Source organism: Perognathus longimembris, chromosome 28 (assembly GCF_023159225.1).
Source record: "Perognathus longimembris pacificus isolate PPM17 chromosome 28, ASM2315922v1, whole genome shotgun sequence".
Taxonomy (NCBI): Eukaryota; Metazoa; Chordata; class Mammalia; order Rodentia; family Heteromyidae; genus Perognathus; species Perognathus longimembris.
Genome location: NC_063188.1, coordinates 102,485,222 through 102,501,610, shown reverse-complemented (window position 1 = coordinate 102,501,610; position 16,389 = coordinate 102,485,222). Strand labels below are relative to the sequence as shown.

Genomic DNA, 16,389 nt, shown 5'->3' with positions numbered 1-16,389 from the left:
AATTTTTTTCATCGTCCAGATTTTGAGTCTCTACTGATTAAATGAAAAGATTGTGTGTAGGAGTATTTTTGGGGTATTTTGTTTAGAACAACTTGGAAAGGTATCATTTGGTTGTAATTCAAGATTTTGTTATACTTAATTTGTTTAGATTTATTCCAAAAATAAGTCTATAGCTATGGATTAATTAAATGTTGCATGAATTTTCATATACATTTTTCATGTGTTAAATTATTGTTGTTAATAGTAATAGCATAGAAATGTCAACACTTTGGATTGTTTTTATACATAAAACAATTAAGCTATTAAGGCAATATATATATATATAGTATTTTTTATACTGCTAGAAACTACCAAAAAGATAAATTATTTGATGCAAATTAATATTTCATAGTAAGTTAACTGAGAATTGTTTAGGAGAATGATACTTTTTCATGTTTTAAAAATACATTTAGGCTGGGAATGTGGCTTAATGATAGAGTGCTTGCCTAGCAGGCATGAAGCCCTCAGCACCATATAAACAGAAAAAGCCAGAAGTGGCACTATGGCTCAAGTGGCAGAGTGCTAGCCTTGAGCAAAAAGAAGCCATGATCATTAAATATTTAAATAGAATATTTACATCACTACCTACATAATGAATCTGAAACAAAAGTCATCAGGATGCTTTGCATTTTTAGGTTCTAACAACTTGAAATAATTTATAGATTTCAAACAAAACTTAAATGAGGAAAATTATCTCTGACAAGGTTGAAGATAGACATTTTTTAATCCTAATGTCTGCATCTTATAAAATATGAACTATCACCAAAAATATATTTTGCTATGCAACAATTTAGAAAGCATTTTAAATGTTCATGTATGACTTAACTTTAGAAAAAGTTTTCCAGGGCCTAGGAATGTGGCTTAGTGGTAGAGTGCTTGCCTAGCATGCATGAAGCCCTGGGTTCCATTCCTCAGTACCACATAAACTGAAAAGGAGTGCTAGCCTTGAGCAAAAGAAGCTCACACAGTGCTCAGGCTCTGAGTTCAAGCCCCAGGACTGGAAAAAAAAAAAGAGTTTTCCAGTTTTTTTTTCTTAACGGATCTCTGTCTGCATAGCTGGATAATGAAGAAAAATGTATGCTGTCTAATTTGCTAACATCCTATGTTACAAACATGACTTCTTTAAGTTTTCAACAAGATAGAAACTTTTCAAGGGATGTCTTAATAAGAAGTTAGTGTTAAAAAGTGTCATCATCCTTTGATTCAATTATTTCTTGCTGTAGTAATATTGTGTATTAACTACAATGCTTCAGTGACACATAATAAATATAAATAAATATAGCCATTAAATATATTAGCTAAACAATTCTGTTGATCGTGGCAGACTTGATTTGGCAGCTTGGGAGTTCCTGGCTAGGGTGCACTCATGATCTGAGGTTTTCTGGCCAGGTTAATGTAGGATGGACTCAGCTAGAATGATTCATCTCTGCTCCACAGGGTCTTGACCTTTTAGTAGGCTAACATAGGCCTAGAGGCAAGATTCCAAAAGAGCAAACAAGGAACCATACATGGATTCCTGAGACCTGGGCTCAGGTCTTAGAGCTGGTAGCTTTTACTTCTTCCACATTCCTCAGGCACAGGCAAGTCATGAGTCCAGCCTATTTTGAGGGATGAGCAAATAGACTCTTGATAGGAATTTTTTAAATAAGTTCAAGTTGGAATAGAGAATTGGAGCTAATTTTGCAGCCAGTCAGTCACTTCCCTTTCATCTTTCTCTGCCTAAATTTTCTCAATTTTTGTTCCTGGGCTGTTTCATGGAATCTGTCAAGAAATGACTATAGGTCTCAGCATTTACTAAATTGGGCAATGCAATGATCTGTTACTCTAGAGAAATTTCTGAGAGAGAGAGGTTTTTGGGGGGGTATTTTCTGCCTATACTTTTGTCACATTATCTGCTTTATTGCCAAGAAAAAAAAAGAAAATTATGTAAGATGATTTTTATCTAAAAAGACAAATCAATACCAACTAATAAGAAAAATCCTTTATAGTTTAATTTTCTGTAGAGTTTGAGTAGCAGCCGATGTTTGAGCTAAGTACAGTGCACCATTATGTTTTTAGCATTATTTGCTTAAAAAGGAGGGATGGGAGAGAGAGATGTAACTGATGGCTAAAAAAATGAGACCTCCGGTATCAGAGCTTCAGTTATTTTAATTGATGAGGTTTCACTGTGCTTCTTAGACTCTTTTCCACTATATGATCTCACTGCTCTGGCAAAACATCAATCTGGGAAGGAATGGTGATGATCTATGTGAATGTTCCCACCGGTCTCAGAATCAGTGGTTCCTCAGATGGGGTATCTTGATATTCATAACATTTAGCACAGTGCCTTACATGGCTTAGGTATTTAAGGATGACTTTGTTAAATTGAAGTACGGGAATAATTATTCTTTCCTTTTCCAGTATTAGTGAATCGACTTCTTGAAACCAACTTGCAGGACCTCCAGGATAAACAGAACTATCTGGAGTTGGTAGAAGTCCCCAAGTCCTATGATGGTCCTCAACTACAATTTCCTCTCACTTTTACTGATATTGAGATGCTTATTGAGGCCTTCAAGCAACAAAAGGCAAGTTGAACAGAAGCTGTCCTGATTCTTGTGCATTGTAGGTCTTCAACAACATTCCAGTGAGTGAATGAATGAAAATACTGTAGCAGAAATGTATTTCCATGGAGAAGTGCTTCACATTCTGTGAGAGTTGCCTTCTGTTTTATTGAACCTATTAAATAGAAGTTTCCTCAGGCACATAGCAGCCTCTCAGTTTGTAGGCCTAAAGCCTTTCCTTTTTCATTTTGTTAGCTGTAAAAACTTTCTTTTTACAACACTTGTAACATAGAACAGAAACTTTCAATAAAATGGTAAATTTCCAGTGCATGGAAGCATAATCCATTAGTCACCATACATATATCACCCAGAAAGAAAAGCAAAATGGCAAATTTACATAATTCCTGTAACAAAAATGGTCTGATTCTCAGATGCTTATTTCATGTGCCAGTGTGTTCAACTGGATCCAGAGCACACCATGGCTTCTGAGGTCCTATTCAGCAGAAGCTATAGCCCACAGAGCACTCAGCTAGTAGGACTGTTGCAGTGGCATCTCTGCTCAAGAAGCAATGCAGTTACCAGTACATTACAAGAGTATAGTGGACATTCTTTAAATACCAAAGGGAGTAACAAGGAAAAGCAACACAATCATGCTATCAGAAGAATGTTAGCTACTGAGGACAGCAGTATAAAAAGCTTGAGGCCTCTTCAGTTTCATTTCTTTGTATTCTTGCTGAGTGGCTCTGGAACATCAAGTTATGAGCCTGTGGTTCTTTGTTGATTTGTTTGGAGTTTAGTTATTTGAGCTCTCTACATATTCTGGTTATTAATCCTTTGTCAAATGTACACCTGTTAAAGATTTTTCTCCTATAGGCTCTCATCAGCCTAGTGGCTATTTCCTTTGCTGTTAACTTTCTGTACCCATGTCTTTGCTAGCGTTTGTACTTGTCTGTGCTCTTGATGTTAGCTAGCTATTCTGACTAAAGAAAAGACAACCTCTTCAACAAATGGTGCTGAGAAAACTGAGTCTCCATATCTAGAATCCTGAAACTAGATGCCTGCCTCTTACCCTGTGCTAATATCAATGCAAAATGGGTCATAGATCTTAATGGAAGACCTGAGACTTTGGATCTACAACAGAAAAACATGAAAGAAAACCATGAAACATTTAGGCCTCGGGGTTAAATTCCTCTATGGAATTCTTTATTTTATTTTATTTTTTGCCAGTCCTGAGGCTTGAACTTGGGGCCTAAGCACTGTTCCTGGTTTCTTTTTGCTCAAGGCTAGCACCCTACCACTTGAGCCACAGCGCCACTTCTGGCCTTTTCTATATATGTGCTGCTGAGGAATCGAACCCAGGGCTTCATGTATAGGAGGCAAGCACTCTGCTACTGGGGCATATTCCCAGCCCCTGGATCCACTTCCCTAAATGTCTTCTTATGCTTCATTTTTAGAATTTTCTGTGTACTCATGTCTATGTACTCATTATATCTATTTCGTCTGGCTTCCCCTCCTAGATAATTCATGCTCACTATGTCATAGAGGTGCTATTTGAAACCAAGAAAATCCTGAAGAGAATGCCAAATTTCACACATATATGGACTTCCCCCTCCAAGGAGATAACAGTTTGTGGTAAGTTTTAGAGGAAAGTTATCAGATTCATATTTAGAAGCTTTTAATATATCTGACTTGAAAAGTACATCATTTGAACTGGGTTAGGGAAAATGCTAGTTTAGAATTATCTATCAGGGTACTATTGTTACCTATCTTGTCTTTGTTTTGTATTTATTTCACCAGCTGGTAGGAATTAATTATGTGAGAAATGAAAGGATGGATAGCTTTTTATAAAGGCAAATAACATTTAATATGGAAAATAATTCATGAGTGGAATAAGCCTCTTTTCCCGTGAGTAGCTCTCACGTTCATTCCATGTCACTTTGTGGGGTAGAGATGAAGTTCTTCTCTGCCCTTGACTACTGTTTTATATTTTTTTTCTCACTAGTCTCTGTAGCTTTTGAAAGAGTGGGAATATCTCAGAAATCTATTTCTTGTTCTTCTACATAACAAGATTTATCACATAGTCCAGCCTGGCAGGATATTGCTTGAAGAAACAGTACACATTGAAATTCCTCACAGTTGGTACACATTGTGCTTGCAACTGTTTAGGAGTGGGGTGTGTACAAGGAACAATTCCCTCAACTTCTAATTAAACCTTTAAGTTACTAAACAGTTGTTGTTATTTTCCAAATTAATTTGACTTCCTCCTTTACTCTGGCAGGTAAAAGTGAATTTGATCATCTAATTAAGCCATTTCCATGTCTAGCATCTGATAATGGTGATAGTAGCAGTACATCTTTATGACATGTCAAGACTCAGATTTTTGAAGTGTCTCAAGGTTCAGCTCCAAGCTAATGGGGCCACGACACCTCTCTAGTATATGGTACATCTCAACCTGATGGCCTAGGCTTCTGCAAGCCTTCTTTTCATAGGAATAAAAAAATTGGATGCCATAAGGCTTAAAGAAACCATTCCATTTTGTGATGCCTCTGAAGCCAGTTATCCAAGTATGTACATAACAGCCACAACACAGTAGGATCTGCTCCCATATGCTTCTATTATACCTTTAGTTGACATCACAGACCCAGAAGGAGACATATTTTTTAGAAATATTCATCACAAGTCATATAGTCACTCTTATTATTTTTTTAGTTTTTAAATTTTTTTTTCCAGTTCAAACATGTCCAGAAAGCTTGCTCCTGGCAGACTAACCTCCAGTGCTAATGAAAGGGCCCCAGAATGCCACAGGTTGGTGCTGGGAAGAGGCGAGCTGCATTCCCTTCCATATAGTCTGACAGGGTCCCAACTCTTCTCGTTCACTTCTTCCTGACAGCATCTAAACTAGATAGTGCCCCCCCCCCCCGCAAGAGCCCTGAGCCTTCTGAACCATCATCCCTTTCAAGAGACGCTGAAAGCACCTGGCAGGAACTGCCTTCCTTGCTGCCTCTAACTCATTGTTTATATGCATCCTGGAAAGAGAGAGAGAGAGAGAATTATAATGTAGATAGTGTATTGTAAATTGACCTAGGATTTGGGTTTGTTGGTCTTGGGAGGTTTTCTGGTGGTTCTAGGACCTAATCTCAGGATCTTATGCTTGATTGCAAGGCCTCCACTACTTGAGCCAGCCATTCCCCATTCTTTTTGCTTTAGTTCTTTTTCAGATAAGGTCTCATGTTTTTGCACAAGTACTCTCAGATCCTACCTTTGCTTCCATATACCGGGGATTTCAAGTGTGTGGCACCATAGCAGGTTTTTTGTTTTTCTAGTCCTGGGGCTTAAACTCAGGGCCTGGGCTCTGTCCCAGGCTATCACTCTACCACTTGAGCCATAGCACCACTTCTGGCCTTTTCTGAGTAGTTTATTGGAGATAAGAGTCTCTCAGACTTTCCTGCCTGGGGTTTGCTTTGACCTGTGATCCTCAGATCTCAGCCTCCTGTGTAGCTAGGATTATAGGCATGGACACCAGAGCCCGGCTTCATTACTGGCATGTTTTATTTCAATGAAGTCTTGCTAACTTTTTTCCTAGGCTACCTTTGAGCTTCAGTCCTCCTGAACTCCACATCACAAGTAGCTGGGAATACACACATGCATTCCACACCCAGCCTGTGTTTGGTTTTTTTCTGTGAGTCAGTGTCCTATTATGTACCTCAGCTTCACCTTGAACTTGTCATGTTTGTTTCAACCTCCCAACAGGTTATATAGATGTGCCACTGTTTCCAACTTCTAAGTGCTTGGATTTTCAAGTGAAATAATGTTGGGTTTGAATTCCAGCTCTGATATGTTTTGGCTTGGTAGCTTCATACTTTACTTAGCTAATCTGAGCCTCATTTGGAAAATGAAAATGAAAATGAAAATAGTGGTCATCTTATAAGTATTGATCATGACCATTGTTAGCATAGTGCTTAACTCAGTGTAAGTGAAACCTGGCATAAATGACTGGAGTGAATAGCATCATAAATTGCCCCACTTATGTAGGAGCGGAAGAAAATAGTACTGTGAAAACAAATTTCCTTCTGAATTAATATAGTGTAAACCCCAATGCCCTGGGAACACTTGGAGTATTTAAGGTTTAAAATTCTATAACAAAATAAACATTGCATCTTGTTTCCTACCGAATGGTGACTTGATTTTTTAACCAATCCTAGGGCTTAAACTCTGGGCCTGAGCACTGTCCCTTGCTTCTTTTTGGCTCAAGGGTAGCATTCTACCACTTGAGTCACAGTGCCACTTCCAGCTTTTCTGTTTGTGTGGTGCTGAGGAATCGAATCCAGGGCTTCATGTATGCTAGGCTAGCAGTCTTACTGCTAAGCCACATTCCCAACCCCAAATAGTGACTTTTTTCATTGTCATTTCAGGTGATTTGCATGGGAACCTGGAAGATCTTTTGTTGATCTTCCATAAGGTAAATGATTATCTTGCTAAGTGTTTGTGCTTCTGTTGAGGGAGGGCAGTCTTAAGGAAAATGGCAATATTGGTTTTAATGGTATATAAAAATACAGGTATGATAAACAGATACTATTCTTTATCTTAGAAAAGATTTGTTGAGGCATGTCTTGATTTTTTTTTTGCCAGTCCCTGGCCTTGAACTCAGGGCCTGAGCACTGTCCCTGGCTTCTTTTTGCTGAAGGCTACCACTCTACTACTTGAGCCACAGCACCCCTTCTGGCCGTTTTCTATATATGGTGCTGAGGAATTGAACCCAGGGCTTCATGTATATGAGGCAAGCACCCTTGCCACTGGGCCATATTCCCAGCCTGCGTGTCTTGATTTTTATGTGGTTCAAAATTTGTTTAAAATTTAATTAGCCAGTGCTGGTAGCTCATACCTGTAATCCTAGCTACTCAAAAGGCTAGAACCTGAGGATAGCAATTTGAAGCCAGCTACAGGTCTGTGAGACTCTTATTTCCAGTAAACTACCAAAAGAGCTGGAAGTAGAAATATGGCTCAAGTGGTAGAGTGCTAGCCTTAAGCAAAAAGGCTCAGGGACAGCACCCAGGCCCTGAGTTCAAGCCCCAGACTAACACAAAAAATTACTTAGATTGCATTAATCAACCTGTTTTGCTGTTTATACATACAATATACAATGCACCATTAGCAATTTGTATCTGATTGTCTTTATTGTCTTTAGTATGTCATAAATAGGTTCTGTAAAATGAAGAGAGAATTTTTTTTATTAATTGTACTCAAATAAAAAAATAAAATGATGTTTGAACTTAGGGCCTTGCACTTTCTAGTCAACATCTTTCTACTTGAGGCATACATCTAGGCCTTTTTAAATTTTAGTTATTTTTCAGATAGGATATTGCACTTCTTCCTTCAAGTCAGTAATTCATCAAGAGGATATAAAAATTGTCAAAATATATGCAATGAACATTGGCTAATCCAATTTCATAAAACAAATACTACCAAATATAAAAGCACAGCTACAACTCAACAGAAAAATAACATTCTTTTAACCGCTTGGTTTTCTCCCTCTCCTTCCACAGAATGGTCTCCCTTCAGAGAAGAACCCATATATTTTTAATGGTGATTTTGTAGATCGAGGCAGAAATTCCATAGAAATCCTAATGCTCCTGTTTGTGAGTTTTCTTGTCTACCCCAATGACATACACTTGAACAGAGGGAACCATGAAGATTTTATGATGAATCTCAGGTAACATTGGCCTTTAGATTTGCCTCTTTTATTTTCCACTCTAGAAAATACCACAATGCTTAGTTCCCAGCAGAGTCCTAGGGGGAAGAGTAAAGATAAAGAGGCAAGGGAAATCTTAAGGAAGGCTTCAGTTCTTACCCCCATTTACCACCCCAGTCTTCAGTGAGGTGCATATAAATTACTCTGAAGTCTCCATCCTATCTTTTCTTCCAGTCCTGTTCTTATATCTTCCTTTTATTCTGTTCTTTATCTGCTGGCATGCCCACCTTTCAGAGTCTAAATGGTTGTTTGGGGTATTTATGTTATGCCAGGTTTGCAAGTGTGGCAGATTCTATGAGCAGACCTAGATGGAATCATTCTGTTTTTTGGGTTTTTTTTTTTTTTTGCCAGTCCTGGGGCTTGAACTCAGAGCCTGAGCACTGTCCCTGGCTTCTCTTTGCTCAAGGCTAGCACTCTACCACTTGAGCCACAGTGCCACTTCTGGCTTTTTCTATATACGTGGTGCTGAGGAATCAAACCCAGGGCTTCATTGTATATGATGCGAGCACTTTACCACTAGTCCATATTCCCAGCCCTGATGGAATCATTCTGTTGCTATCTGTTCTCTTGGTTTGCTTTAAATGTTATCCTAGAAATTGATACCATTTTGCACTGATGTGTGTGCTTTTAGAAATGATCATTACTTATAGCGTAACAGTTTATAAACATTTTCAAGGTTAGCTTTTTTTTTTAATTTTAAGGAACCACTCAAGAGATTAGGGAACCAAAGATTAGCTTTCATATAGCATTCTGGAGGTTTGAGGGATAAAGATTCACTAAAAGTTTTACTATTGTTTCTGATAGGCATAGGAGGTGACAGATGTTCCTTTAACATTTGTTTTTTTTTCCTTTTTGTCATTTTGTTGAAAACAGAAAATAGTTTGTTCTACTGCAATAGTAGAAGGTGTGATAAGTCTCATGCTTTTGCTACTGGGCTTTTGAATATCTTGATCAAAGCTTAGTAGTTAATTTTTAAGGTGATTTTTGCATTTTAATGCTATTGTAAAGGTGATGTACAGAGGGGTTACAGTTATATAAGTCAGATAAAGAGCACATTTCTTTTTGAACAATGTTACCTCTTCCCTTGTTCTTTTACCAGATTTCCCTTCTGTCCCTACCCTTTTGTTTAGTGCATTTGCAACAGAGTATCTAGGAAGTATCACTGCTGCATTTTTTTTTCACCCTGTGTCCCAACATTTCTTTTTTTGCCAGTCCTGGGTCTTGAACTCAGGGCCTGGGCCCTGTCCCTGAGCTTCTTTTTGTTCAAGGCTAGCACTCTACCACTTGAGCCACAGCACTACTTCCAGCTTTTTCTGTTCATGTGGTACTGAGGAATCGGACCCAGGGCTTCAAGCATGCAAGGCAAGCACTCTCCCTCTAAGCCACATTTTTTATTATAAAGGTGATAAGCAGAGGGGTTCCAGTTACAGAAGTCAAGTATTAAGTACATTTCTTCTTCAACAGTGTCATGTCTTCCCTCAGTTTTCCCTAGTTATTTTCCCTCCTGACCCTCCTTCCCCACAAGTTTTATAGTTCATTTTCAATATAGTGTCTAGTGAGTATCACAGACTTCATTAGTTCATCCTTGTCCCATCATTTCTGTGCTCCCCTCCCCAAACCAGATAAACTTACATACAAGACAAAAGGTACAGAAATAAAAAAGTGACAAGTAGGGGGTGGAAAACAAACAAAGATAAATAAAACCACAAAAAGTAAAATAAGAAAAACTTTTTTTCTTCTTTATTGTCAAAGTAAAGTACGGAGAGGTTACAGTTTCATAGATAAGGCAGTGAGTACATTTCTTATCTAACTTGTTACCTCCTCCCTCATTTTCCCCCCATCCCCTTCCTCCCTGTTTCCCTCTCCCCACCATGAGTTGTACAGTTGGTTTACACCAAATGGTTTTGTAAGTATTGCTTTTGGAATGGTTTGTTTTTCCTTTGTCTCTCGATTTTGGTATTCCCTTTCCTTTCCCTAATTCTAATACACGTATATACAGTATCTAGGGTACTAAGTTCCAATGCAGTGATAGCAGGGGTAAAACTACAGGAAAGGAACATGAGAGAAATAAAAGGGTACAGTTGCACATGGCATGATGAAAATAATTGCAACAATGATATACCACTTGTTTCCATAATGTGGAGTTCATTTTGCTTAGCATCATCTTATGTGGTCATACGGGCATAGCTATTGGGCTATTGTGATCTTCTGCTATGACTAACCTAAACATGTACTAATTATTCCCTATGAGAGAAACCATAGACTCCATGTTTCTTTGGGTCTGGCTCACTTCACTTAGTATGATTTTTTCCAAATCCTTCCATTTCCTTACGAATGGGGCAGTGTCATTCTTTCTGTTAGAGGCAGAGAATTCCGTTGTTTATATGTACCACATTTTCCTGATCCACTCATCTACTGAGGGGCATCTGGGTTGGTTCCATATTTTAGCAATGACAAATTATGCTTCAGTGAACATAGTTGTGCTGGTGGCTTTAGTGTGGCCTTGCTTGTATTCTTTTGGGTAGATGCCCAAAAGTGGGGCTGCTGGGTTGTAGGGGAGCTCTATGTTTAGCCTTCTGAGGAACCTCCATACCGTTTTCCAGGGTGCTGTACAGAGGGATTCCAGTACTACATATTTCTTAAGTTGCCTTATGATTGTTTCATGAAAATCTGTTTTCTTTTCTCAACTATCCTATAAGCTGATTGTAAGTAGGGACATGCCAGGTAAAGATTCTGGTAAGTAATAGTTCCAACTCAAGTCTAGTTGCTTATGTTCCTAGTGCTGGTGATAGTCAATGGCTCCCCTTTTTATAAAGTTAGTAAGAGTTATTAACAGTAAACAGTTTAAAGTTCTCATTGCTTTCCTTAGGTATGGCTTCACACAAGAAGTTTTATATAAATACAAGGTAAGACTCACTTTTTTGCATTGTTTTTTGCTGTTTATACATAGACTATGAAAAGAGAGCCAGTAGTGATGTGCTAACTGTTCAGAATCTTTTTTTTTTTTTTTTTTGGCCAGTCCTGGGCCTTGGACTCAGGGCCTGAGCACTGTCCCTGGCTTCTTCCCGCTCAAGGCTAGCACTCTGCCACTTGAGCCACAGCGCCGCTTCTGGCCGTTTTCTGTATATGTGGTGCTGGGGAATCGAACCTAGGGCCTCGTGTATCCGAGGCAGGTACTCTTGCCACTAGGCTATATCCCCAGCCCTGTCTTTTTTTTTTTTTTGGCCAGTCCTGGGCCTTGGACTCAGGGCCTGAGCACTGTCCCTGGCTTCTTATTGCTCAAGGCTAGCACTCTGCCACTTGAGCCACAGCGCCCCTTGTGGCCGTTTTCTGTATATGTGGTGCTGGGGAATTGAACCCAGGGCCTCATGTATACTAGGCAAGCACTCTTGCCACTAGGCCATATCCCAGCCCCTCAGAATCTTTTAATAAAATAGGAACACAGCAAGAAGCCCTGGTCATGGTAAAGTCTTATATTTTCTTTTTCATTGTGACTTTTGTGTTGGCTTCAGCAAAGCTGAACGTATTTCATTGCTTTGAAGGTTCCAACCTAGAATTTGTCTTATTCAGCTGGATTCCTAGCTGGCATGATTATTGACAGTAAAATCCTGGTAAAGCCAGCAGACAAAGAAATGACTGTCATAAAGAAAGAAACACTGCTATATGGCACCAGGGAGAATGACCTGAGAAAGTACCAGAATCAGTTAGAAGGCAGATGGAACTAGGTGGCATGGTTCAATTTGTAGAGTGATTGCCTCACAAACAGAAGACTCTGAAGGAGGGAGGGAGGGAGGGAGGGAAGGAGTGAGAGAAAAAGAGAGACACAAAGAGGGGAGAGAGAGAGAGAGAGAGAGAGAGAGAGAGAGAGAGAGAGAGAGAGAGAGAGAGAGAGAATAGGAAGACAGGGAAAACATGGACCAGAACAGAGCATATTTATTTATTTAGATTTTATTATGATTTTCCTTAGAAGTTAAGGGCAAGTTGCCTCAGACTCATCAGGCCTAAGATTAAAAAGTTTGAATAATGTCAGCTTGCTCAGACTACAAGAGTTGCCTCTAGTGATCTGGTACCTCGTCCTTGGTAAATGGAGGAAAAGAACAGTGGCTGTGAGTGGAGAGTCCTTGGAGGTGTGGACTCTGAACTGATTGGTGTGCATATTCCTATCAGTAGGTATTAGCCAGTTCCTTCAGAGTGGTTAAGACAACAAGAGGTCAAAATATTACAAGCACAGAATTAAAAAAATTATTACGTGTTAGCTGGTTAGTGACTCCTTGGTTACCTCATTCGGTTGGCATGAAAACTCGTGATTTTTGTTCATATATTGCAACTATTCAGTAAGTGAGATATATCAGGAAATCAAAACTTACTAAAGCTCTTGCTTAAAGCTACATGGGAAACAAATATTGAAAGTCTTGGAAGATGTTTACACCTGGCTCCCAATTGGTACAATTATTGATGATGAAATTCTCATCATACATGGCGGGATATCAGAGTCTACAGACTTGAGTTTACTCCACCGAATAGAAAGAAACAAAGTAAGTAGTAATATTTGCATGAATATTATCTCAGAGATTTTAAATAGAATATGTGCATTCCTTTTTTTCATTCTGAATTGATTTGTTGTAATGATTGTTATAAGTGAAAATATTACTAAAAATTTAAAATCTTTGCATGATACAGAATGAAGTAGGTAATTTCTATATCGAGAAAAGGTTTCTTTAAAATATTCATGTTGAAAGTGGGAAAATGAAGAAGACTTGGTATTTCATACTGTTTCTAAAAGTGAAAAATCTTGACTGTTAAAACTAAAATCACTATTTACAGTACATTGTGGTAAAATACATATAACAAAACTGACCACTGCAAACTTTTTTAAGTGTATATATAGTTCAGCTATGTTAGGTGCATTCACATTGCTGTGAAGGTACAGAAATTTTAATCTCCTTAGATTGAAACTGTACCCAGTAACAGTGGTCCTCCATTCTCCCTTTAGCCACAGCAACCAATAATCTCTGTATTTATGAATTTGATTCCACTAGAAGCCTCATCTACACATAATTACCCAACAATTTATAACTAAATTGTATGTGTACACACATATGTGTGTGCATGCATGTGTGTGCCAGTTCTGGGGCTTGAACCCAGGACCTGAGTGCTGTCCCTGAGCTTTTTGCTCAAAGATAGCACTCTACCACTTGAGTCACAGCTCCACTTCTGGCTTTTCAGTGGTTGATTGGGGATATAGTATCACGGACTTTCCTCCCTGGGCTGGCTTTGAATCACAATCCTCAGATCTCAGCCTTCTGAGTAGCTAGGATTATAGGTAAGAGCCACCGGTGCCCAGCTTATGTCTGAGTTTTTATGATTTTCCTTATATTTCACATAGATTGGAATAATTGTTTTTGGACTATTTTAATTCTAAATAATCATATTAAGTACAGCAGAACCGGTGCCTTATAAACTCTCTGGAATGCATCTGCATGGTATGTGTAAAGATTCTACATATAGTGGGTGGGCCTTACATGGTATGGGGATTTATGTTTCTCCTTTGCCAGTCAGACTGAAGCCTCTAGGCTAGGGCCAAAGGAGAATGCCAATAGAAGCTGTGGAGCTAATGATGATATATGGTCTTAGTGAGAAACCTGAACCATGACCACTCACAGTCACCTTCCTACCAAAATGGGAGGTGTACTCTAGAGCTGAAACTGAATCTGAGAGACAGTTGAATCTGAGATACCTATCATACCTTGACGTTTCACAGCCTCTATATTTTAACACATGTGTGAATCATACTATTGTTGCTATTATCTTTGCATCCTTTGAATTAATACAACCTCTAGACCATATCTTCAGCTGTTAAGGAGTTCTCAATCCCATTAAATAAAGAATCTTGGTATTACTTTTTTTTTTTTTTTGGCCAGTCCTGGGCCTTGGACTCAGGGCCTGAGCACTGTCCCTGGCTTCTTCCCGCTCAAGGCTAGCACTCTGCCACTTGAGCCACAGCGCCGCTTCTGGCCGTTTTCTGTATATGTGGTGCTGGGGAATCGAACCTAGGGCCTCGTGTATCCAAGGCAGGCACTCTTGCCACTAGGCTATATCCCCAGCCCCATTGGTATTACTTTTAATATATTTTCTTCTTTAATTCACTGATAAACCCCCAGCACCTGGTATGTAGTGTTTCATACTTGTTGAACTACTCCTAAGAAGTTTAACATCAAAGCATAAAAAACTTTAAATTGATTGGAACTTTTAACTGGATAGACTATAAACTGGATAGAAACTTTCTTACAACCCTTTTCTGAATTCAAATCTGTCATCTTAACCAGCTCACCAAGGAATGACTGCACTTTCTGGTTTTACTTGTTCTTATGTAATTGTTAACAGTATTGCCTCCTACCATAAAAGAATGTCCCAGTTGCAACCTTTTTAAGGCACAATAGCAGATGCTTTGATTATAGTACATTTTTTCTTTGTAGATGAAAACGGTGTTGATGCCCCCGGTGTCAGTGAATAAAGACCAACCTACTGACTTGAAAGGTAAAGCAAAGAAAACCACTTCAGACAATTCCTCATCTGAACAGTTATCAAAGCAGGAATGGGAACAGGTAGGTAATCAGTGTGTTTACCAGAGCAGCAATGAAATCACCAACTTACACGATGTTGTACCTTGCAATATATAATTTAAAATGACTTTACCTTTGTTATCAGATCTTGCTGTTATCTTCTCAGTAGCTCTATTGCTTGAATCACACTTCAGGACCTTTTTCCTCCAGATTTTTTTCTGATGTGGACTGTTGTTTTTCCTCAGGATTGGATTTGGACCTCAGTATTCCTTACTTATGCCTTCTACAAGCTGTGATTATTGACATGAACTACCATCCTGGCCCTCATCACTATATTTTTACTACCTTTATTGAGATGTAACACACATATCATGTAATTCACGCATTTGAAATCAGTAATCCACTAGTTCACAACTGTCACTATAATCTAATATTAAAACAATTTTATCACCCCAAAACAAATTCAAAATATTTGAACAGTCATTCAACTCCATCCACAGTGCTCTCACCATCCTTAGGCAACCATTATGTAATTTCTATCTTTACACATTTACCTATTCTATACAAAATGGATTCAGAAAATATGTAGTCTAGAGGCAGGGTGACAGTGGCTCATGCCTGTAATCCTAGCTACTCAGGACGCTGTGATCTGAGAATTGCTGTTCAAACCCGGCCTGAGCAGGAAAGTCCACAAGACTCTTACTTCTAATTAACTGCCAAAAAGCCAGAAATGGTGCTGAGTCTCAACAGTAGATCACTAGCCTTGATCACAAAAGCTCAGGGACAATGTCCAGGCTCTGACCTCAAACCCAGCCCTAGAACTAGCTCAAAGAAATGTAGTCATTTTTCTCTTGTGTGTTTTACTTAGCACGATGTTCTTTAGGTTCTATCATTTGATAGAAATTTGGGTTGCATCCATTTTGGGGGGGATATAACAAGCAATACTTATCCGAACATTCACATACAGGTTTTTCTATATATCCAGTTTGGTATTACTGAGTGGAAAGACAATTACATATAAAGATAAACATTTTGCGGGGTGCTGGTGGCTCACATCTGTAATCCTAGCTACTCAGGAGGCTGAGATCTGAAGATCATGGTTCAGAGCCAGCCTGGGCAGGAAGACCTGTGAAACTCTTATCTCCAATGAACCACCAGAAAACTGGAAGTGGTGCTGTGGCTCAAGTGGTAGAGCTCTAGCCTTGAGCTGAAGAGCTCAGCAACAGCACTCAGGCCTAGAGTTCAAGTCCCGTAACTACCACCAACAACCAAAAAAAAAAAAAAAAACATTTTGTGAAATCTCTAACCCATTTTCCCAAGCACTATATAATTTACATTCCTACCAGCAAAGTATGAAGTGTTGAGTTTCTCCATTTCTTCACTAGCACTTTTAATCTGTGTGCATGTGCATTTTTGCACATGTATATGTGTATGTGTGCTGGGGATTAAACCTAGGAATTCACACATTCTAATCACTTAACCATGGAGTTCTACCACT

At 38.8% G+C, this 16,389-nt stretch overlaps 1 protein-coding gene across 1 annotated transcript in view; it reads left to right on the top strand.

The window, feature by feature from the left end:
- Positions 1-16,389, top strand: part of Ppef1 (protein phosphatase with EF-hand domain 1) — a 42,584-nt gene that overhangs the window by 11,278 nt on the left and 14,917 nt on the right. Inside the window, exons 4-10 of the mRNA XM_048335493.1 lie at positions 2,440-2,603; positions 4,097-4,211; positions 6,992-7,038; positions 8,123-8,289; positions 11,198-11,234; positions 12,714-12,863; positions 14,805-14,933. Coding sequence (XP_048191450.1) covers positions 2,440-2,603; positions 4,097-4,211; positions 6,992-7,038; positions 8,123-8,289; positions 11,198-11,234; positions 12,714-12,863; positions 14,805-14,933 — 809 coding nt within the window. The remainder of the gene's footprint in view (positions 1-2,439; positions 2,604-4,096; positions 4,212-6,991; positions 7,039-8,122; positions 8,290-11,197; positions 11,235-12,713; positions 12,864-14,804; positions 14,934-16,389) is intronic.